We start from the raw sequence: 24,563 nt of genomic DNA on the forward strand, positions 1-24,563 counted from the left end.
AGGGGAGGAGACAGGAGAGGAGGGAAGAGGAGAGGATGGGAGGGGAAGCGAAAGGAAAAGCAAAGAGATGTGAAGACACTATAGTGTTGGCTTTGACTGCAGGAAGGAGCCACAAGCCAAAGCATGCTAGCAGCTCCCAGAAGCTGAAAAAGTGATCAAGATCCTCCCCAGGGCCTCTAAAAGAAGGTGGTCCACCCAACACCTTAGTTTTATGATTTCTAACCCACAGAACAGTAACAGAACAAATGCATGCTGACTGAAGCCACTAAAGGTTCGACAATTTGTCATAGCAACAATAGAAATCTTACATAAACCCTTTACAGACAAAGCTCACTGACTTCATACTGAGAGCTGGTGTCACATTCAAGATATAAACCATTTTTCAGTCTTTTGCCACAACTGCCAGGGCAAGAGTTGGGCTGGAAAAGCTGGGTCATAAAATAAGGTGAATGGGAACCAAATGTGAACTCAAATGGGGGGGCCAGGAGCAGGCACATCCCGGCTTCCTTGCCTGCCGGGCCCGGGGTGACGGACACCAGGACGTGCCTGTTTCCCCTCCAGGGGAAGGGGCCTACTGCTTCCCACAACTGTTCTCTCTGGGCCCCGGGCCAATGCTAACCCTACACGGCATCCACGGCACGGTCCTCTCGCCCCAAGGAGCCTGGTTCCTCTGCAGCCTCCCTGCCACCACCAGTCCTCCATCTCCACACTTCTGAGTCCACAAGACTAGGACTCAAGGACTTCACAGCTGACTGGCAGGAGCTCCAGCTGTAGCAGTCATGGCCTCTCCTTCCACACACCAGACTTCTTCCACACCCGGGCTACAGGGAACACCCCAAAGCTCTCTCTAGATCGGAATGCTGGTATCTTTTTAATTCACATATCTACCATCTGGGGACCTTGGGCTGTTTGGCTTCTCAATGTGGAGCCTCAAAATGCTCAATCCTCAAAGAAACCCCGTGTACTCTGCAGAGAGAGGCAACTTCACAAGCCCCAGTGCAGCAGAAGCCCCTCTTCTCAAACGGCCCGCAAGATGGCCTGCTAGCACCGTCACAGTCCCCTCGGTGTGGAATCCCCGCTATCTACACCAGAACCCCAGGAGCTGAGCATGGCCTCCTCCTGAGTCCTGCTGCTTCTCTGCCCAAAATGCATCCATCTGCTCCTCTCCACAGCCCCACCGCCACTGCCTCTCACCTGGATAGCAGCGACCTGCTCACCTGTCCTCTCATTAGTTCTACTCTGGTTCCCTGGATCAGCAATCATGGATTACACGCACCACTCTGCACACAGGCTTTCCATGGCTGCCAACCTCACATCTCAACATGCCCAGCTCGCCTCTCCCAACTCCGACCTGCCACCACCAGCCCTTTCCTGGCCCTAGTCCTACCTTCCCCAGCCCAGCACCTCTTTATTCCTGATGCTCTGTCGTGCCCTCCAGTCCCTTGCCTATCCACTATCTCAGCTCAGTTCCTCAGAAAGGCTATCCTGAGACCAACCTTGATGGGATGCACCTCTAATTCTAGGATCCTGGGAGGCTGAGCCAGGAGAGTCACAAGTTCAAGACCAGCTTGGACAATTGAGTGACTTAGCAAGATCCTGTCTCAAAACACACAAGCAAAGGGTTTACCTCAGTATGAAGGCCAAGAGCTCATTCCCCAGCACACCAAAAGAAAAAAGCCGCCCCATCCTCCTTGACCGGCTCAGCTCACTGTGTAGTGTTCCTCACGGCATTTATACAAACAGGATTAAGGCTTTGTTTTGTTGCACTTGTTAAACAGCTGCCAACCCCATTAAGTAGATCATAAACTCCCTTGTGGCAACTTGCACACCCATCTAACCTAGGGGCCACACAAACAGAAGCTGCAGGGCACCTGTAGAGTCAGTAAGTGAAGAGGCAAATGGTGGAAGTAGTTAGGGGAAAAGGACTCCAGGGAGACCAAACATCAGTGCGCCAGCCTGTAGGATCCAGGCCCTGCAGGCCTAGCAGGCACCCCCATCCCAACCCGGAGACATAGTCCTCCCACACCTTATCCAAAGCCCAGACACCTCCCTGAGGTGGCACCCACCAGGACTGACACCCTCAGTCTGGCCTCATTTGTCAGCTCGTGCCACGGCCCCTATCCTAAGGCCCTCCTGAGCATCCTCCTCCTTCCTCTCCCCACCACACCTATGCCTGCTGAGGTCCACCTCCCCCTACTCCTGCTGGGGTCCACATCCCCAGACAGCCCCTGCTCATGCCTCTCTGCAGCCCTGCTGCAGGGCCCCAGAACACCTGATGCTGCAGCCAACCTCAGACAGCTTCCTCCTGGCTCAGCCTGACTACCTCCAAGGCATGTCTTAGGTCATTCCTTCCCAAAATGCAAGCGTTCAGAGGTAAAGGGTTGTTCCAATGTCCATGAGATCACCCAAGCAGAACGGCCCCCTCCTCTGCCTCCCCTGCCCACAGAGGTGAGAGGAACATGCAGCCTGGGTGAGGGCCTGGGGCTGCGAACAGTCCCACCATGCCACCAAGCAGCTAGGGGGCCCGAAGGAGCTCACCTTACCTTTTCTGGGTCTTAATTCCTCACCTGCAGGAGAGTGCTAGAAGACTCGCCGGCCTTTCTGACTCTGATGCTGTAACTCCGACCTTCCACACTACACTCCCCTAATTTTGCCCCAGGCCCACACCAGCCAACCTCAACATGCGCTCATGTGCACACTGCAAACACGCGTTTAAACTCCAATCTGGTTCTTCACCTCCTCACAAGAGACACTCGCACACATGCACGCACACACAGACACACAGTTTACACTCTCCATTCCAAAGCAGCACAGGCAAGGCCACTAGGAGGCTCTCCTTGCAGCAGGGCTCCCACGGCATAAATCACCGATGGCGCTGGCCTGGGAAGTGGGCTTGTTCCTGAATCTCCATGAATAAAGAAGCAGGCCCAGCTGGCCTATTCATAATCAGCATAGAAAACTGATTAGCTCTTTCTAGATTAAACATTATTGTTTCAACAATGAACATAAATCAACAGGACCTGGAGGGTGGGGGCGGGCCTCCCTCTTCTGCCAAGCAGCAGCAGCAGGTAGACAGCAAGTGTGGAGAGGTGAGGGCAGTGGGAGGAGGAAGGGGTTCCTCCCCAAAGAGGAGAGTAGCCCTCCTCACCCTGCAGGGAAGGGCTGTGCCCTTCGGCCCACAGCACCCCAGCCTGCAGGTCAGAAGAAGGCAGACAGGTGCGCCATGGCCCTCAGCGGGTGACTAGGTCTCACAGCCCCCTTGGCATGGACTTGAACCTTGTCACTCACGCCCAGGTCACGTGCCTCCTTGAGGCAGCCTGTGTACTTGGACTGTGCCTCTGGAGTTAGATGACAGAAGGATCCGTGCCATGCTCGTTCCTGCCCTCTGTGGGATCCTCAGTGCTGAAGTCTCTGAGTCTCAGTTTCTACCTCTGAAAATACCAGGAAAAGGGATGTCCACCTCTCCCAGCTGCTACAGGACAAGACAGGCAGAATGCTCAGAAACTCCTAAGGCATGTCACAGACAGAAGAAATAATAAATATTCAGTTTCTTGACTTTCTAAGGGGTTTCTTACCAAGGAGTGTTGATCGTCTCAGTATGGAACAGGTGCCCAAAGTTCTCCTACTGAGAGGACAGATCCGTGAAAACATGGCTTCCTTAAAGTCATGGAAAACCCCAAGGTCCCAAAAGGGATGACAGCGTCTCGAAGCCCCTGGAGGCCAGCCTGACTCCCAACCTCTGACCCTGCCATTCCAAGCACTAAGCTTCCTCCCTGGAACAGAAGGAAGAATACCAGATCTGGGATCAGCAGACCTGGGCTACCGTCCTGTTTCCACAGCCTCCTAGCTGCACTGCCCTGGGAGCCTCACTCCCTCCCTGTGAGGTACAGGGATTAGACCAGATGATTTCTATACCCTTGTGATCCATGAATTAGTGATTATCCCAGATAACTTTTATTTAAAGCCACTGGACTCCGAACAAAGGGGGAACAAAAGCAGCCAGGATGTATAAAGCCTAGGAAGACCCGACACCAGGAAAGACTATCACACAAAGTCCTGATCTCACAACATCTGTATTCACATCAGCCCGCTAAGTGACTGCCAGCTACCACACACTGGCCCTTGCCCTTCAGATGATTGTATCTTTTTTTAATTAGTGCATAATAACTGTACATATTGGGGCTGGGGAGATAGCTCAGTAGAATAAGTGCTTGCCTGGCAAGCGCAAGAGCCTGAGTTCAATCCCTAGTTCTGCCAAAAAAATAAATAAATAAAAATAACTGTACACATTTATGTGGTACAGCACCATCCATCAATACTTTATACAAAATGTACCAATAAATCAGTGTATTTGTAATGAGTATATGCATCACTTAGAACATTCATCATTTTAGGGAAGTCACTTTTTCAAAATTTTCTCTTCCAGCTACTTCAAAAATATAATAAATTATTTACTATACTCACCCAACAGTGCTTTGCTAGAGAACACTAGGATTTGCTCCTCCTACCTAATTTTGTACCCATTAACCAAGCTCTCTCTATCGCACCTCCCCCCATACTTGCCAGGCCCTGGTAACCACTATTCTACTTTCTACTTCTAAGGAACCAGCTTTTTCACTTCTACATACGAGTGAGAGCACGCGGCATCTGTCTTTCTGCACCTGGCTCATTCAACTTAACACAATGCTTTCCAGTTCTGTCTACATTACAGCAAAAGGCAGAATTTCATTCTTTCTTATCGCTGGATAATAACTCATTGTATATACGTGTCACGTTTTCTCAACCCATTCATGGCTGATGGACACGGGTGGATTCCATATCTCGGCTATTGTGAATGGTGCCGCAGCAAATACAAGACTACAAATATCTCTCCAGCACTGTGATTTCCTTCAGAGATAGACAGATAGAAAGATAGATAGAAAGATAGATACATACATACATACATACATACATACATACATGGATAGACAGACAGACATCCAGTAGCACAACTGTGGTGAGGAACAGCTACGACAAGCTAGACCACGGGATAGGTCTAATTGTAGTTTTTGAGGAAGCTCTAAATTGTTTTCCACACACTATATATCTATATCTATATCTATATCTATATCTATATCTATATCTATATCTATATCTATCTGTATATATATTTATGGAAAATGCGTAAGATTTCTCTGTCCACATCACTGTCAGCTCTTTGTTTTGTTTTGTTTTGTTTTGTTTTGTTTTGTTTGTCTTTTTGATAAGCCATTCTAACCGAAATGAGATTTTTCACTGTGGTTTTGATAAACATTCCCCTGGTCATTAATGATGTTGAACATTTTTTTCATTTACCTGTTGGTCATTTGTATGTCTTCTTTTGAGAAATATCTATCCAGATCATGTGCCTGTTTCTTAATCAGATTATTTGGCTTTTGGTTGTTGAGGTTTTTTTAGTTCCTTATACATGCTGACTACTAATCCCTTGTGAGACGAAGAGTTTGCAAATATTTTCTCCCCCTCTTCAAGTTGCTTCTTCGATCTGTTCATGGTTTTCTTTGTCGTAGCTTTTCATTTTGCTACAAAAATGTTCATCCATCTTTGCTTCTGTTACCTATGCTTCTGAGGTCTTATCCAAGAGATCTTGGCCCTCACTAAGGTTCTGAGGCAATTCTAGATTACCTGCATCTTCTGTTCCTCACCACAGTCCTATTAATAGGCAGGGATTTAGATCATCCCTCTCTCCAGATGAGGAGACCAAGGCTCAGAAAGATTACTGAGCCATCCCAGGATGACACAGAGCACGGTGGCATTTAAAATTCTCTCACTACCAACCCAGTTTTGTTTTTTAACCTTCTATTATAATGCCTCAGAAATGATCCTTTTGCTCCTTCTAGAATCAAAACTCTGACCCTGCCCTCAGCCTGGAGTTCAGAGGATTTTGGTCATACCTTCCTGCAGGCTCCAGAGGCTGCTGCAGGAATATCCCAGGAACCAGAGAACAAGAAGTTGACCATCCTGAGAACTGAGGCCCGTCAGAACCCCTGGGGCCTTAGCCATGCTGTACGGCACCCTAACAGCTGTAGTCCATGTGACAGCCCACCATTGAGCACCTATTGAAAATTGGCACTGGGCAGTGCATTGAGGGAACCCTAAGGTCAGTGGAAGGAGACTGGCCCTCCTAAGAACATAAGCCAGGCACTAAGAGGACCAGAAAGCAGACTAAGCAAAGGAATACCCACAGGGCAAAAGCAAATGCTCCACATTCATGAGGTCTGTCCAACCTCACAGGGAGGTCAATGGAGCCTTCAGGAAGACAGAGGCATTCCAGGTAGTTCTACAATTCAATTCAACAGTGCTAACACTAATTGTGTGCAAAGCCCAGCCCAGGCTCCAAGGGGGATTCAGGATGGAAAGGCTGCTAACCATGAGCAACAGATCACTGCATCAGAGCTGCAGCCAGGGTACAGGAAGCACCCCGGGAAACAAGAGCCATTAATCCTGACTATAGATGTCTGAGAAAACTAGGAAAAAAATGTCACTGGAAAAATCTACCTCAGTTTCCCATCTGTGAAATCAATAATAATAAGGGTACTAAACAAATGAAACCTTCGTGTGTCTGACCCACATCAGGAATTTAGAATGTGTGTGTGTGTGTGTGTGTGTGTGTGTGTGTGTGTGTGTGTGTCAGAGAGAAGAAGAGAGGCAGACAGATAGACACAGAGACACAGAGACAGAGAATGAGAATGTGTATGTATCCATCTGGGGGGCTTTGACCTTGGGGTTAAAATATGAGGGAGAGTCCAACAATTAAATGTGACAAATGAGGACTCAAGGATAGGCCTGGAGGGGGCAGGAAGATAGCTCAGAGGCATAAACACCTGTCTGGCAAGTACAAGGTCCTGAGTTTGAGGCCCTGTGCCAAAAAAAAAGAGACAGGCCTGGAGGAAGACATGAGGTTGACAGAGGAACCCCAGAGCAGCCAGGACAGAGGCAGGCAAAAGGCAGAAAGAGCCAAGAGGCTGAGGGGAGGGGAGCCAGTCCAATCTGCTCACCCAGGCCTCTACTCCACAGACGCAAGGCCAAAGTGGCCTGGTCTGGTTAGGATTCAGCTGGAAGCTGCAGAACCATCAGAGTGAAGGTGCCTCAGAGACGGAGCAGGAGCTCCAGAGAAACCTGTGCAGGTGGGGGAGGGTGTGTCCGCATCAGGGCAGGGGCAGGTGCAGGCCGGCACAGGCCGGCCACAGGGACAGAGGCCAGCCAACGCTGCTGCAGCCACTGCTGTGCCCCCCCCAGGGACTAATGGCAGGCCACCCCTCCCGACTGACATTAATGCTTCCCACCATCCATCTTCCACTCATTAAATTACCATCTTTGGGCCAAAATCTCTCTCTCTCTCATAATTGATAAAAATCTCCTTTTGATGTGGGCATTATTGGGGAGGAAATGGTTTTTTTTATTCTTCATTATGTTTTTAATATAAATGTATTTTTTATTGAGATCTGCTGGGAAGGCAAGAGGAAGACAAGCAGGAGGGGAATAAGCTCCCTCCACAGCCCCCCTGTTCTCTTCTACCCGACTTCATAAACGCCACACCGTTATGATCCATTCCCAGAACCTGCCGGCCTTTTGGGGGACAGTCTGGGGAGACAAAGAAGCCAGATGCCATGACCAACAAAAGTACTCAGGAACTATCTCATTGCTACTTCTTTCTCAATAAAATTATTAAGAAAAAAAAAAAAAACTACAGTAAAATAAAAGAAAACAAAATATTTAAAAAAAAAAAATACTCAAGACCAGCAGAAGCAGATCGGAGCGTGGACACATTCAGGATGGTCCTCGAGTGACTCCCAGCGCACAGTGAGCTCAACACCCCCACGCCAGCATGAGGACAAGGACCCCAGAACGTGGGGGCGTGGGGGCCCAGTACTTGTACAGAGAAGGTGAAGGTGCTCAACAAGTATATGTGAGAGACAGGAGGAAGTCAAGTTGGCCTTGGAAAGAAAGCAGCAAAATCCAGGCGAGCATGAAGGGACCAATCAGCAGGGGGCAGGGTGTGGGAGAGCCCTGCCAGGTGGCCCTGGCCCCGTTGGCCCTAATCACTTTCCTAGCCATAGTCTACCCCAGGGCATGTTCATCCCTGCACCTACCCCAGCCCTGGCTCCACTAGCACACCAGACAGGAAATAGTCTGGCTGCTACCTTTCAAATGAGGAGACCTAAACACAGCACAGCCACCAGCCCCAGGACTGGGACACCTGCGGCTCCTCCTGCTCCTCAGCAGCAGCCAGACCTCTACCTGTATGCCCACTCATCCCTGGAACCAGCCCAGGACAATGTCAGACTCCTCACCTGCAGCAGATGCTGCCCCAGGGCCTCAGGGGGACTGCTGAGGTCTCCTCTTGCCTGATCAGTGAACCTCTTGGCAGCTCCCAAGGCGCTGCCAGCGGGGGGAGCAACTGAGCAGTCAGTGGAGCCCTGGAAGCAGATCAGGAAGAGGAAGGGAAAGGGCAGCCTAGGGAGTCAAAAAATATTCTGGCAAAATACTGCAGGGGTCAGAGAGTCATACCCAGTACTAGCAAACCCATTAAAGATTCACCTCTGCCATTTACAAGTCCCTCACAACCCAAATTCTTTGCTTGCATAAAGCACTCAGAAATCCTAGCAAAATTCACCAGCCACTTGCTCTGCACCAGGCATGTCCTAAGGATGTCACCTGCAAAGGTTCATTTCCTTCCCAGACCTATTCTGCAGATGAAGAACCTGAAGGACAAAGAAAGTAACTAACATACCCAAGGTCACAAAACAAATAAAAGCAGTAGGCAGTTTGGCTCCTGCCTAGCTCAGAGGCTCAATCCAAAAGTCAAGTGTCACAGGAAACCAGGACTGAGGGTACAAAGGTGTAGCCTCAGCAGAGGGCCACCTGGAGAATTGTGACAGTTCATTCTATGTGTCAACCTGGCTGGGCTAGGAGTACCCAGACACAGGCCCAAACATTGTAGCTGTCTTGGTGAGGGTGTCTCTGGATGCGATTTGGCTACAGGCACGCTGTCCTCCACAACCTGAGTGGACCTCGTGCAATCAGGCACAGACCTGAAGAAACTAAAGAATGACCTCCCCAGAGCACAAGGGAATTCTGCCAGCAGGAAGCCTTCGAACCTGGACTTGAACCGCAGCACCCACTTGTGCTGAGGCCCAGCCTGCTGGAGCCCCAGCACATTTTAGACTTGCTGGCCTCCACAATCACACGATCCGGTTCCTCAAGAGCCACGCCACTCTCTCATCTTCCCCAGTAGAGTGGTAAGGACTGAGGAGGAAGAGGAAGAGAAAGGGTAGTATAGGAAGCAAACAGTCTTCCGGCAAAATACTACAAATACAGAGAACAGGTAACAGAGACACAGAGACGTGTGTACGTGCATGCACTCTCGTAACTCAGGGGCTCGGCCCCTCCAGAGAACCCAGATTAACACGGGAACCATATCTGGTCCAGCCCTGGCCCAGCAACCACTGCCTGCAAGGAGGGGTACAGAGGGGGCTCCTTTTCCTACTTCTACTTCTCCCCAAGTTCTCTCTGTGCCAGCCGGGCTCCTGTGCACCCCTGCGCCCTCCTAGCCACTCTCCTGCCTCCTCTCCCTTCCTGCCTTTGCTCTTGCCGGCCCTTGTACCTACAGAGCTCTCCACTCCACTGCGGAGAAGCTTCCTGAACAGTTGTGAGTGCTGAGGGAGGGGCTGCTCTGCCTCTTTTCTGAACTCTTGTTTCACCTTGGCGCTCTCCATCTGTCCCCAGGGACTCACAAAAACTGGCTGTGTGTCCCCCCCACCTGTACACAGTGGCTCCCCCACACCTCCTCTTCTGAAGAAACTCCATACCACGTATCTGTGCTATAATCACTCACCCTGGGTGCCGGAAGAACCTAAGATGAAAGGCCAAGTCTAAATCTTCATCCTAGGGCCGGCCATACAGCTCAGCAGATTACAGTGCCTATAAGCAGGTGCAGGAGCTGAGCGTTCAATCCCTGGGCCTGCTGTGCCGGCCCCGCCCCCGGGGCGCTCTGAGACAGCAATTGAGACTGGGTGTGGTTGTACGCACCTGTAATCCCAGCTCTTGGGAGGCTGTAAAGAAGCGGACCACCACAAGTTTGACCTTGTAGTGAGATCCTGAATACCCTGTCGACCCTTCCCTAAAAATAAATAAATAAATACATAAATAATTTTTAAAAATTATCTTCAGCCTCCCAGAAGGGGATTCAGAGCCAAGACTAGAAAACACATGCTTTGGGGTCTGTAAGCCACACCACCCCAACACCAGTGCAAGCTCCACCCCTAACACAGGCAAAGTGCACTCTGTCCCAGCAGCTGATCTCGTTTCCTCTGGTTTCTCATAACATTTCAGGGGTAGAAAGCATCTTATCTGATACAACCAAATTCCAAGACCACAAACAAACTTCTCTCATGTTTTGAAACACAACAAAATCTGACTCGACTAACGCATGTCATGTGCTCATAACCAAAAGCAGTGGACCAGTGCGAAAGGCTAGCATACAGATCATCTCTGTGGCCCACTGTCACTCGGGCCCCAGGCTCTCTACCTACCTCAAGCTTCCCCACCTACATAGTCACCACTTGTGAAAGACAGCCTCACGTCCCCCATTACTAAGGTGACCAGGTTATCGTGGGAGTTCCTGCAATGCCCACCTCTCCCTTGCCCTCCTTACATCTCAGCCCCCTCTTCCTTAATTCGCTGAGGTGCTTCTCCAAGTTCTCCTCTCTCTCAAACACACGTATTGAAAAGAAAATTCCAAACCTTTAAAATGTGACCTCAGTCCCACCTGGGAAAACACAGCTCCTGACTACTACATTCTGGTCAATAAGATCTCACCCATCCCCGCACCTTCCCAGCCCAAGTCACTCACGAGTGAATCCTTACTCCAACCTGCACCTTCCCCAGTCCCACCCAGCTCTGAGACCCTGGAACAGTGGCCACCTGCTTCCAAAGGCTCATCCCCTCAAACAGAACCCTGCCCTCCTCCTGCAAAGCCCCAGGGCACTAACACAACCAGATATTACCTCAATAAGCACTACCTCCCCTGACCCAGACTGGAATGAGGTCATTCCCATCCCTGGCCACACTGCGTGCCAAGCACTGTGCCTTTTTCAGCAAACACCAGCTAGTTGAACGAACAAGCGGAAAAACGAATGGAAAAAAAAGAAGGAAAAGGAACTGAAGCACAGAATCATAGGCTGGCAGAGCCTGCATGAGGCCTCAGGGCACTCACAACCCAGATGAGGAAGCGATGGGCTCAGAGCTGTGATTAACAAGCATGCCAGGTCCCCCAGCAGAAGCCGCAGGACTCATGAGGGCGAGAGGTCAGGAGGTCAGGGAGTGTGAGGTACCTGGCCTAGCTCATGGCCAGGAAGCAAAAGAGAGAAAGGGCTGAGGTCCCACCATCCCCTTTAAGGCCACACCTCCAGTGACCTAAGGGCTCCCATTAGGCCCCGCCCCCTAGACAGTCTCCCACCTCCCAACAGTGCCACATCTGGGGGACACCCACCACAGCAGCAGTCAAGAGCCTCATGGCTCAGGCTTGTGTGTGCACCCCACACCCTGCCCCATTCAGGTTGGAGAGATGTCAGCTTGGAAGCTTGGGCCATGCCCAAGACTAGAAAGAACCAGTCTTCTCCACCTTGTCTCTCCTTTCTGAAGAACCAGGTCGGCAACACCCCACCCTGACTAGTAGGCTCGTGCGCCATCTGCTGGCCAAGATAAGCACTATACCAAGATCCAGGGCCCCAGGGGCAGTTTAATGAATCAGAGCTGAAACCAATACCAATTCAGTGCAGACCCAGGACACCTAATGCAGCAGAAAAGATCCCACCTCCTGAAAAATAAGACCTTAAGCCTCACCCTGCTGTTTGTTGCTGCCCACAGCCAGTGGCCCCCACATCACCCTCAGTTAAGCCAGCCTCCATGATTTGGTGCCCACTTGCCCTCTCTTCTACTCCATGACACCTTCTAATTTCCAGAGATCTGGACGGATCTGGAACCAAATATATTCCTGGGTTCTGGGATCCAGAGTGCTATGCCCCCACCTTACCACCCATCTCCACTAGGGACCTCTGTGAACCAGTCCCACCCACCTGGGACAGGAACTACTTTGAGAACACCAGTGATACACCAAGGCTCTGTGGGTGGGAAGGACCCCAAGAGGCCAGAAAGCACCACTGTGAGCTCCTGCCTAGCCAGCCTGCCTGCAAGCTGACGTTAAGGAGCACTTCTGCAGTCTCTGAACTTGGGGAGACCTCAGAGCCTAGCCATGGCCTGTGACCCAGAAAGACAGCCACACAGAACAGACCCAACTGCTTTCAATGGCACACCAGGACCCAGGATGAAACTGAGGCTCCACACAAGAGTCTAGGGCCAACACAGCACCCAGGAGTCACGAAACCTGCTCAGACACTGTCCAGGGGTGGGAGCTGCTCCCCAAGAGGAGTCACAGGAAGAGCTGCAGGGGGAGGGAAGTAGAAAGTGAGTAACTTTCCTCCGCCCTCACACCCCCACACCCACCCACCCTGCTCCCCACCTGGCCTGTTCCCCTCCCTCCACCCACAGACTAGAAAAGTGTGTCATGAGGGAATAAATGCTGTCTTCCCTGGAGGGAGGAGGAAGGGGAGTGGAGGAGGAAGAAGAGGAGAGGAAAGAGTTCAAATGCATGACCATGGGGGCTGTGGTAAGAACCAGAGGTTTCAGAGCTCCCCAGCAGTGGGGATGTCCCCCTCAGAACCATGACCTTGACTTTCGCTTTCTCAAGGGACTCCAGACAAACTGGGGCAAGAGCCACCCCGCCACCTCGCTCAGACTGAAGCTGCAAGAGATGTCTTCCACCTCCACATATCCTCCAGCCAGCTGGAAGGGTGTGGGGAGGACACCATGGATGCCAACCCCCTAAACTTCTCATCTCGCTCTACCCTTGCTTGGAGGGGCTGCCGCCCTGCTCTCGCCGGCTCTCCTCCCTAGACCGCCAAGGGTTAATCTCCTGCTGCCTTCCCCTCCACACCCACGGAGCTGCCACATGCCAGCGATGATGCGCCTCCCACCGTTATTACCGTTATTACCGTGACTTATTTAGTTTTAATTCGGGGGTGAAACTCGTGCTGTTGGAAGCTAGAGGCCAACAGTCTCAGAGAAGCAAAGGCAGTCTTGGACCAGCCTTGTGCCAATCCTGTCCCCTCTGCCTGGGCTCCTTTCATCCTAGTCCTGTTCTCTAAACTTACAGGCTGCTCCGACTCCAGCCCTAAACTGAACTGCCTTTTAGTTTCTCCCTTTTCAGAGGAAATGTTCCTCAGCGCAAGGGAGTTGGAGCCTTCTGTGCTCCCCTCCAGCAAGACTTGGGCTCCATGGAGTCAGACAGTGAGGTCTCCCTCCAACAGACCAGCGCTGCAGGGTGAGCCACCATGAGCCACGCGCTGACCACCCAGTACCAATTTCACATGAAGGGGCCTAGAATCAGGGTCAGCATCAGTACAAACAAAATAAATGGTCTTCACCAAACTTCCGCCCCTACTCTTGGCTGGGATCTGAGTTGCCCAAGGAAGTCGTCACCCATTTATCCACTGGCCCATTAAAAAAACATCAATACCTACTGTGTACCACACTGTTCTAATGCTAAAGAAACAAGACCAAAGGACCACCATGGCCTTCATCCTCAAAAACTCTCTGACCTGCAGAGGAAGATCCAAGTGACCAAGCCCACAGTTCGCACAAGTGGAGGGGACAAAGTTCTGCAGACTAATGCTATGGTCTATCACAGGTCTAGGGCTGGAGAAGACTGCACAGAGGAGCTGGAGTCTGACTGGGAAACCAGCACCTAGACCCCTGCCTGAAATCTGCTAGAGGAATGGACTGATGGACAGAGGCCTTGACTCGCTTAACACAGAGAATGGAGCAAAAGCACTCAGTGCAGTGTGACCAGAACACAGGTGACACAACACAGAGCACAGGGCAGCATAGCTGACTGTGTGGCCACAGTCATAGCCCCGAATACATGTTGAGCTTTTGTTCCACATGAAGCGCTACACTAGGCAAACTCTGACCTGGGCACTATGTTATTTTCATCTTACAAAAAAAGAGTGAGGTACAAAAAGACAACACTTTGCTAGGAACTGAGTGCAGGCTGGATCAATGCCTCCAGAGATGCTCCAGAAAAGCCAAAGCAGTGATGTCCTGGGCAGTTCACAGACGGCAGTACAGCGCAGTGCGCTGGAATCACCTACGAACAACATCCCTGGACACTGGACCTAGGCACCTGCCTCCAGCCTTCACCTGCAGGGCGGTGCCAGTAACCCTACCCACCTCCTATGCTGGCTGTGAGGCCGAGGGAATGCGTGGGACACAGCACAGCGGTCAGTATGCAGTAAGCCCTCAGCAGTCAATGGGTATCAGGCTGAATGCTATGAATCACATTAGAGTGCCAAATGTAAGAGTTGAAACAGACATTTCAAGTTTAATATTTTTCAGTGCCACCACCAAAGTTCCTTCTGACCTCTGATGGCAACTAATGGCAGCTGTGACATTTGGTACCCTCGGTATCCTGAGCCTAGGTAGCAAGCTCTGCTGGGCCTCTGCACAAGCATCCTTCCCAGTCCCGCCCTCCTGCCCAGGCTGGGTACCTCCTTGCCCAGGTCCTCACGAATGACCTGGCAGACCTCCTGCATGCTGCTCTGCGGGGCCTGGCTATGCAGCACCTTCAGCGTGCTGGTGTACTCCTCAGGCAGCAGGTAGTCCAGGGCACCCAGGTGCTGGCCCACCTTGATGAAGGTCCCCCGGTTGGCACAGCAGAGCTCACAGAGTCGCCTGGCAGAGCGGAGATGCACCTGCAGGAAGAGAGGCCAGAGCCGGCAGAATGAGTGCAGACTGTTCTCTGGGCACTGTTCTCCTTCCCAGACCTCTGCTTGAAGTTGTCACTTACTCCTCAATTTACTCCTCATGCCCAGACCCACAAGCGCACGCGCTTGCTCTCTCTCTCGCTCTCGCTCTCGCTCTCTCTCCCCCTGTTTTTCTGTACCAGCCAGAGCAGTCAATTTCACTCTCACACTGAGGCCAGTTTCTGTGGCCTAATGTTTCCATTGTCCTTCTCTCTACCAAAACATCTCTGTTGGGTCTTACTCCTTAGAAATGAGTGTCCGAGGGTTTGGCCGAACCTACTCTACTAAGGTCTCATTCAAGGGTGCATCAAGTCAACAGGTTTGCCACCTGGCCCTCAGACATACCAATCATACTTCATGCTGGAGCTCTACAACTGATAAAACACAGTCATGTACCATAACCCTTTAATCCTCAAGGCAGCTGAGGGAGGTGGGTGCTGCTACCTTTACAGATGAGAAATGCGGTTGTTTTGTTTATAAAGTAACTAACAAATGTCAATGGAAAGGCTAGAAAACACTCCAGAACTACAGGTTTTTTAATGTGGCAATCTTGGGACTATCTACTGGGGAGGTGTTATTACTGGCGGTATCAGTCACAGGGAGCAGGCAGCTGGGCAGGCTGTCTGACACAGGAAGCTTCGACTTACAACCTGCAGCTCACCCATCTTTCCAAAGCTGAGAGGTGGTCCCCACCTGCCCCCAGCTGTGCAGCCCCATCATACTCCAGCCCAGCCAAGACTACTAGAACAACGAGGGTCCTGCCTTCCAGGAGCTATAGCCTGTGGCAGGATGGAACCTTGAGCACATATAGAAGACAGGGCATCCCAGGGCCCTATAGGACCTGTTACGGTTTGGGTCTAAAGGTCCCCAAGTAGTCCACTGTGTTCAGCAGTGGTACTTTCAGAGGGGAATTAGACTGTGAGGTCGCTAGACTCATCAGTGACAGAATTACAAATGAGTTCACAGCGGAAGGGGCTTTAGGAGGTGGGGTCCGTTTGAGGAGGTGGCTCCCTGCGGCCATCCCTTTGAAAACTATCTTTCGCTGGTCTGTCCTGCTCGCTCTGCTTCCTGGCTGCCACGACAGGATGCTCTCCTCCACTGTGTCCTTCCGCCATGATGCATCTGCCTCTGAAGCAGCCAACCATGGACTGAAAGCTCTCAAAGCATGAGCTAAAACCTTTCCTCCTTTAAGTTATACACGTGAGGTATTCAGTCACAGCAATAAAAAGCCCACCAATAAAACCTAGCTCCTGCTTTCACCCACCAAGTTAACAAAGAGGGAATACCAAAGATGAGCTTATGCTCTCAACTGCTACAAAGGATGCTGACGTACTCATAATCAGCACATAACAAAACCACGAGAAGAGTTAAATAACAACTGACAACAAAAAAGGAAGAAATATTCTAAGGGCCTACATACTCAGTTGCCAAGTGAACCACATAGGAAACTGCCACCTTAGAAATTTCAAAGCAAACACTCTAGCCCTGAACACCCTGCTCCAGCAGCCAGGTGCCCCCTCAGGCCCCTCCACTTCCACAGACCCCAAGCCACAGGCTGTCCTTGGGCCCTGAGGACCCATCCATGGCTGGCTCTGCTGGACATCTCTGTTCCAGCCCAACTCGTTCTGGAGAATCCAGGTACACATAGCTCCTTCCCACAGACAGAGCTCTCCAGCCTGTCCCAGTGACACCCAGGGGAGTCCCTGCTCCCTGGCAGGAAGGTGCAATGAGAAGGAAGTTCATTTTCAATTGAGAAGGTGCATGCGTAAGCATCCACAGATGGGTCAAAGAGAGAGAGTGCCCTAAGAACTGGAAACAGGGAAGAACTGGCTATATTAGATGGTGGAAGGTCCTATTGGGCTTGGGGAAACTGAGGTCCAGGCTGGCCCAAGCCACATTCAGCTGTTCTAAGGAAGTAGGAAAGATGGCAAATGTAGTCAAACAAGGAGTTGGGCCTCTTCCAAGTCAGTGCCAGGGTTCAAGTCATATGGACTGTTATGATTTATGTCTAGGTGTCCCCCAAAAGTCTCATGCAGTCATGGGGCAGCTTCTGGAGTTTGTGATTAACTTATGATCCACTGGGATTATGGGTGTGCATGCTATCCCCAGCCTGGGGCAGAGAACCTGAGTGTGACTGAAGGGAGAGAGCCATGCTCTCTGTTGCCATTGTTACTGCTACCCCTCCCTTTGCTCTCTTTGCTCTTTGCTGCCGCCATGAGCGGCTGCCCTCAGCCATGTGCCAATCTGCCTTGCAGCCAGCTGAGTACGAACTGAAATTTCCACTGACTGTGAGCTAAATAAACCTTTCCTTCCTTAATTTTGGGTGTCAGATATTTTGTCCCAGCATCAGAAAAGTAACTAAGATATGGACAAATAACTTCTTGCAACTAAAACGATCATCCCCTAACTCAAACCCAATAGAGTTTGAGAAAAACGTCCAACTGATGGCAGACTATGCAGCAGCCAGGAAGGTACCCACAGCACCCCCATCTGGGCACCAGAGCCCAGGCCCAGGGCCTTGGTCGCAGTTCTCGCTGCTGAGACCAAACACCTGGCACCCAAAGGTAAACTAGGAGAGGGGTTCACTTAGCTCACAGTCCATAGAGATTTCAATTCCCAGCTGGCTGGCTGCAAGGCAGGGAGGCATGGCATGGGGTGCCACAGAGTAGGTGGGCAAGCAGAAGGCAAAAAGCAGCGAGAGAAGCAGCAGCAACAGCAAGCCACAAGTGCCGAAAAGAAACCTTTGTATCTCCTATAGCTCATCTGGCTTACGCATCCGTCGACAGACGGCACTCAGACCCAGGGAGGCACCCTTGGTCCTACCCAGAACCACACCAAACCACTCAGTGGACAAATTTAGTAGTCACACACCCTTGGTCCCAGCATCACACACTCCAGACCCAGCCACCTACAGAAAGCTCCACCTATGAACACACAAGGCTTCGGAAGGACACCTAGACACAAATAGCAACATCCAGCCAGCTACTTCCCAGGAGGACCGCCCTGCGCACAGGCATCTGCATTGTTATGGAGCCCAAGAGAACAGTGAGCACAATCCACACCCACAGAAAGCAGAAGACTGGAAGGGGGTTGACAATATGCCCCTGTCTCCCCATTCCCAATAAAGATATCAACACCACATAATGGAGTCTTCAGATGGGCCCAGTCCCCTGCCCTTGCCCAGAGAAGAAACCCCAACAACACCTAATGGCAGGTGTGGGAAAGAGCTTGGGAGTAGGTATTGTGGGAACTCGTGGGGGAAAGAAACACGAGGACTGAAATTGACTGTCTGTGTTTGCCACTTCTACAGACGGCCCGCATAAGCCCTCTGGCTCAGACTCACTCCATAGAGAGGAGACACGAGGATATATAATGCTTACAAATGGACAGACGTGCCTGCACTTATCACGGGTTACAGCTGGGTAGGCCCTTCCTAAAAAGAAATTATTGCAAGTCAGACTCTATTCCATACCCCTAACCTACTGAACAGCAGCTCAGCACCGCAGCACATGAGTATCCCACACCCCTTCACCATCATGTGGCTGGCTGGCAGCTGTGGCACACAGAGGCCACTCAGTATCAGGGGAGAGAATCAGTCTTCATATCCCCAGCCTGGAGTAATCAAAATTTCCAAATACAGCCTCTCTACCAAATGCATACACCCTCCTGCGGTCAGAAAAGTCTAAGTTGAACCCCTGTAAGCTGGAGACGGTCAATATGGCCTCCCAACTCCAGACACACTCCTCTGCACACTGCTTTGTGTTCCCGGAGCTGGACTCTGGGTTCTCCCTTCTGTGTCAGATGAGGGTTGTGTGACCATGAGGTCACAGGAGGAGCAAGAGTCTCCCTCACTTTTCTAGCGCCATTTCTGGCAGACAGGGCGTGTCCACTTAGGGCCTCATACACCAGCGACAGCCCACACACTCCAGCGAGCATTCTGACTGCCATTCGGCCTCTCCTCCAGATTAACAGTGGCCAGCTAGCAGGCTGCCCCAGGGACCCTCTGGCCCAGGCCTTCCACTGTAGCTCCTCACCACCAGCCCCCTAGGCAACCCGGCTTGCTCCATCAAGGCCTGTGCGAGGTCCCATTTCACCCTGGTTCATGATTCCCAAGCCCCAGAAGGAGCAGCTGCTATATGTGTTCACTACTTTTGCAGTCACAATCTCCTTTTACAACTTTCAGGAGTTACCACCTTTTTTTTTTTTTAATGTGTTTGGTTGTTAAAAGCTCTCACTATGCAGCTCAGACTCATAGTGATCTTCCTGTTTTTCAGCCTCCCCAGCACTGGGATTATAGGTGTGCACCTGGACTCTGTGGCCTGCTCAGCCTGCCCTAGGGGCAGGGCTGGCACAGCATGTGCCGCTGGGGATTGAACCACTGTCCCTGCACTTGCCTAAGCTTGCCTAAGCAGGTGCTTTAGTCCGCTGAGCCATCTTGCCAGCCCCCTGGAATTACCACCTTTTACTAGTGCTTAATTCTTTGTACTAAAATTTCCTTGTTCAAACTACTGGTTAATATAGGCAGGAAAGGTAATTGCTCAGTGACTCCAACAAATGACGTACACAGGATATTACCTAGGTACCAGAGTAGCCACAGCAATGAAAAATGCAATATAAGTTTTATTTGGCCTTGAATAAAACAAGGAGGGAGCATAAACATAATGGTTAATATATTCATTTTGGAATGAGAAAGACCTGGGTTCAAATCCTGTTCTACTACTTTTCATATATCCTTGGACAGTTTAATAAACTTTGAGACCTCAGTTTTTCTCAGCAGTACAAGAAGGACAAAATTTATACTTCTCATTATGATGACTAAATGAAGTAACGCATAAAAGAGAACCAGGGTTCAGCCTATATGTGTTCAGTCAATAAATGAATGGAAAGATAAATGGGAAAAAAATCAACCTTGACAGAAAAATAAGACTATAAAAATCAGGCTCATCCATTCCCTGTGCGTGGTTTAGTCCAGCAAGTCTGGACCACAGCCTCACAGAGAGAAACACCTGCCAATTTCACAGACTATCATCTAAATTGCAAACACCAGTGCAGAAGAAACATGAATATTAACAGTGATAGCGTGTCATTCTAAACATGCAGACTTCAGTTCTCATCCCCAAAGAGCTCCACACTTCCACCTCTACCTAATACCCACCTAATATCCACTTGCTCTACGGACCCCAGTCCTGCCTCCACCCAGCACCTGGTGTCACTGACCAGCGTGGTGCGCTGCTGCAGCACATCCTCCCTGGAAGCCCCCACCCCTCCGCACAGCCCATCCCAATCCAAATAGCGCAGGAACAGCTGGCGTGCTTTCCCTGCCCAGCCTCCAACTTCCTGTACACTCCTAGTTCCCAAACTTGCCTTATGATTATCTCATTACCAATAACCTTGCTGTAATGAGTTCTAATTTGCCTCATATTCATTAAAAGCATTGTCATTGCCAGCTTGGTTTGTGGCTTGAGAGCGGCACAATGAAGAACTAATAAGATCAACTCAGAGCTGATTCGTTATTGATTTGTTTGGCTAGAGCAAAGGCCCAAGAACAATTCTTTCCTTGTGTCTGAATCCTTGTGAGCAGGGGCCCGGGCCCCCAAACTTGGCAGAAAGACACAAATGTCAGATTGATTCCACAGAACTGGGAATTCCAGTGGGGCTTTGGGCATGTGAGACAGAGGAGATATGCGCGCGAAAAGGAAAACAGACCCCAAACATACCTTTGACTAATTCTTCAAGTCAAACACCAGGCCCTAACAGACTGTAATGTTAATAGCAGCAGCCTGGACTCTGAAATGATGGCTATTTTTTTCTCCCTTAAAAGTTTTTATATGCTCTCCAAATTTCTTCTAAATAATGTATAATATCTTAATAACGGAGAATAACTTTTTCATTACTATCCCTCTTCAGCATCTTCAGGAAATGGAAAAGTCCTGATTTTTTTTTTCATCAGCTTTAAATGTACAAGACTCCGCCATGAAGATGGGACAAGCTCTGGCGAGGGACAGGGATCTAGACTCTCTTCCCTGCCAGGAAGGATGCTGTGGTCCGTGTGTGTGTTTTCTATCATGAGGACGGAACTTCCCTCATCATCAAGAAAACAGGCCAGGACTGTCTCCCATCTCTCTCTTCTGGATGTTAACCTAAGTTGTCATTTAGGCAGCAAAGTAAAATTCACTGTCTTTAAAAAACAAGTTACAGTTTATAAAAACTTTTAACCACTTACCAGTCCAATGATTTAAATACAGGATGATCAAAACTTGCATATTTTCATTAATTTTTATAAGATAATTTAACAGGAACTATAAAAATGGCAATTTTATCCAATTTTTTCACTACAGGAATGAACTGGCTAAATGAAACCTGCCCAACCGGCACTCAGGATAGTCAGTACATAAATGAACATACCGCCTGAGTGATGTTCAGGGTAAATCGTTACAGGGTTAAAGGAGTGTGGCCCCAGAATGACCCCTACTCTGACGCCTACGGACAGTTCTGCAGTGAAGAGCACAAGGCCTAAGAGGGCCTTAGTCCACGTTCCATATGCACCACACAGAAGCTGGAAGCCCTGGAAGTTACAGAACCTCTCAACTCAGCCTTCCCATGCCTCAGAGGACGACAATAGTAGTACCAGTACCTACTTTTTGGAGCTGCTGGAAAGATGAAATGGAGTAAGGTAATTGAGGCACTCTACCTAACCGGAGCTGGCATTTCTCTTATTGTAAGGAAGTCCTGGAAGTGTTTTAATCAAGTATGGTAGGATGCCTAAACACAGAAATGATTACTGTGAATGCGGAAGTACTTAGTCACAAATCCCTAGACGCAGACAACACGGTGTGCCACCACCCAGACAACACAAAGGGGCACCCAGGTCAGTCAAGGACAGAAGAAGCAAGAGGAAAACATGAGCAAAAACCTCTGCTGTAAGTTTTATGGGGAGAAGTGGGTGCTATGGTTTGTGTCTAGGTGTCCCCCCAAAGCATCATGCATTCATGAGATGGACTTGCAGAGTTTGTGACTGATTCATGATCCAATGCTGGGATTGTGGGTGTGAGTGCTGCTGGGGTTATGGGTGTGAATGCTACATCCACCCCAGGGCGGACAGCCTGAGTGCAACATAGGGAGGAAAAGAAGCTTTCTCTCTGCCGCTGCGCCACCCTTTCTGCTCTTGCTATTTTACTGTTCCACTGCCATGAATGGCTGCCTTCTGTCATATGCTACCCTACCTCACAGTCAGCTACGTATGGACTGAAACCTCCACAAACTGAGTTAAATAAACCTTTCCTTCCTTAATTTTGGGTGTCAGGTATTTTATCCCAACACCAAGAGAAAAGTAATCAAGACAATGGGTGAAGCAAGAAAGTTTGGGACTGACTACTCTGGATAATTTTTGGTGGACTCTGGGGAACCACAGCTATCCCTAGCTGTCTAGTATCTGGGCCTGGGGCACTAAGAGCTGGGGGAATGGGAACCAGGGTAAGAGCTTGGCTGAGGAAGTAGCTGGGGAATCCAAGGGTGTGAATACAACTGGCAGCTCCCAGAAGAACTGGCTGCTGTCTCTGGGAATTCGTTAAGCCTGCGAAAGGAAGAACTCAAGATATCAAAGCATGAGAAAATACAGAAAATAAAAAACTGGTTACTTTTGTGGTATAGCTGTACTCCCCGGGGACCTCATCCAGTACCATGGCTGCATCTACACTCAGGTGACACGCAAATGCGTACCCCTTGACTCAAGCTGGACAGACTCAGTGCCTCTCTGCTATCACTCCAGGGTCCACTGGGCACCTCCGGCACAGCATGACTTTCCCACCAAACCCACCTTCCCAGACTGCTCCTCCCACCATCCTCTCCATCTCAGGAAACAGTAACTGTGTACTTGGGAGTTTCTCAGCCCACAAATCTTGAGAGCATCCTTGACATCTCTCCCAAAATGCAGATTAACATTACCTTCTCATCAAAAATTTAAAGAAAAAAAAAAAACTGGATAAGAAACATAAAATAATGGTTTTCAAGGCACTGGATATCAAAACAAAGATGGACACTGATTCCTGAGATGGTCGAGAAACAAGTTGAATCCTCTGTTTTCTCCAGTTTACTGAAGTCAGAGCTTCTAAAACCCCTGGTCCAGAAGTTGAGCTGATGGAGCCGAGTCCAGGACAGCCCACAGGAAAGGAGAGAGCTGTACAGAGTCACACATGAAAGATCCTGCAGAGAGCCACCTCCGTTATTCAGCTGAGTACTGGTCAGCACATACAAACACAAAGGGAAAGAGCAACCTAAAAAAAGAATAAGGTTAGGGCCAGCCAGATAGCTCAGCAGATTAAAGTGCCTACTTAAGGCAGACACAGGGATGGGGTTCGATCCCTGGTGTGCCATGCTAGCCCCGCCCCTGTGGCACGCTGAGACTCAACTGAGACTGGACATGGTGGCCCATGCCTGTAATACCAGCACTTGGGAGGCTGAAAACAGGAGGATCACTATGAGTCCAATCTGTGTAGTAAGACCCTGTAGACCCTGTACATAAAAAAAAAGAGTAAGCTTAACAGTATGCAGCACTCACTCCTATTTTTGCCAGCTAAACAGGAAAAATGTCCTAATTAATGCACATCTGTCATCAGACCCAGAAAGATTTTATCTCACTAACGGGGAATATCCTAAACAGTGTTCCATTCCTATCAAGTAGGTATTAAAAGCAAGACTTGAAAAAAAGTTTTTTTCTAAGTATCCTAAAAGTATTCCAAAAAAAGCTCAAGAGTATTTATAAGAATAAAATATAATACACTCTAAAAGATGAAAACACAGTATTTGACAACTAACTTAAAAATTATCACATACACAAAGAAGCAATAAAATATTACACATAATGAGAAAAAAATGCAATCAAAACTAACCCAGATCTGACATTGATGTTAGAATCAGTACAGAATATCATTAGAACAAGTTTTTATATCTTCACAGCATGTTTTAAATTTTAAAAAATTTGGATAAAAGGTGGGCCCTCCAATGAAACTTTTAGAAATGGAAATTACAGTGCATAGGACTGAAAAATTTGAACTGGGGAGATAGCTCAGTGGTCTAAGCGCTCGCCTAGCAAGTGTAAGGACCCAGGATCAACCCCCAGTACCATATGCCATGCCAGCCCCAGAACCCCAGGCACATTGTGCCAGCCACCAAAACCAGGTGTGGTGGCACACACCTGTAATCCCAGTTCTGGGGAGGCTGAGACAGGAGGATCACTACAAGTGCGAGCTGTGTAATAAGACCTTGTACCAAATAAATAAATAAATCTTTAAAAAAAAAGTTCATGGAATATCACTACAGGAGAGAAAAATAAAAAAGATTAATGGTCTTGAAGACCTTGCAATAGAATCTACTCAAAATGAAACACACTATAATAAGCACTTTAATGCAAAATTCATCACTAGGCTGTGGACCACACTGAAGCAGTGGAGGACATACGCTCCAAGTCTCCAAAGAAGGTGAAATGAGAAAGGTAAAGAAAAACTATATGCAAAAAGAGTTTCTGCAAATTTTCCAAAATTGATTTTTTAAAAAAGCTGCAAGCCAACAGATCCAAGAAACTCAACAAGCCCCCAAAACAAACAAACAAACCCAAGAGAAGGGCCAGCCAAATAGCTCAGTGAATTAAGGCACCTGCAAGACTTG

At 49.4% G+C, this 24,563-nt stretch overlaps 1 protein-coding gene across 1 annotated transcript in view; it reads right to left on the reverse strand.

Moving 5' to 3' along the window:
- Window positions 1–24,563, reverse strand: part of Adck1 (aarF domain containing kinase 1) — a 123,264-nt gene that overhangs the window by 59,824 nt on the left and 38,877 nt on the right. The window contains exon 4 of the mRNA XM_004624889.2: window positions 14,646–14,849. Coding sequence (XP_004624946.1) covers window positions 14,646–14,849 — 204 coding nt within the window. The remainder of the gene's footprint in view (window positions 1–14,645; window positions 14,850–24,563) is intronic.

The sequence above is a fragment of the Octodon degus genome, unplaced genomic scaffold (assembly GCF_000260255.1).
Source record: "Octodon degus isolate 3935 unplaced genomic scaffold, OctDeg1.0 scaffold00007, whole genome shotgun sequence".
NCBI lineage: Eukaryota > Metazoa > Chordata > Mammalia > Rodentia > Octodontidae > Octodon > Octodon degus.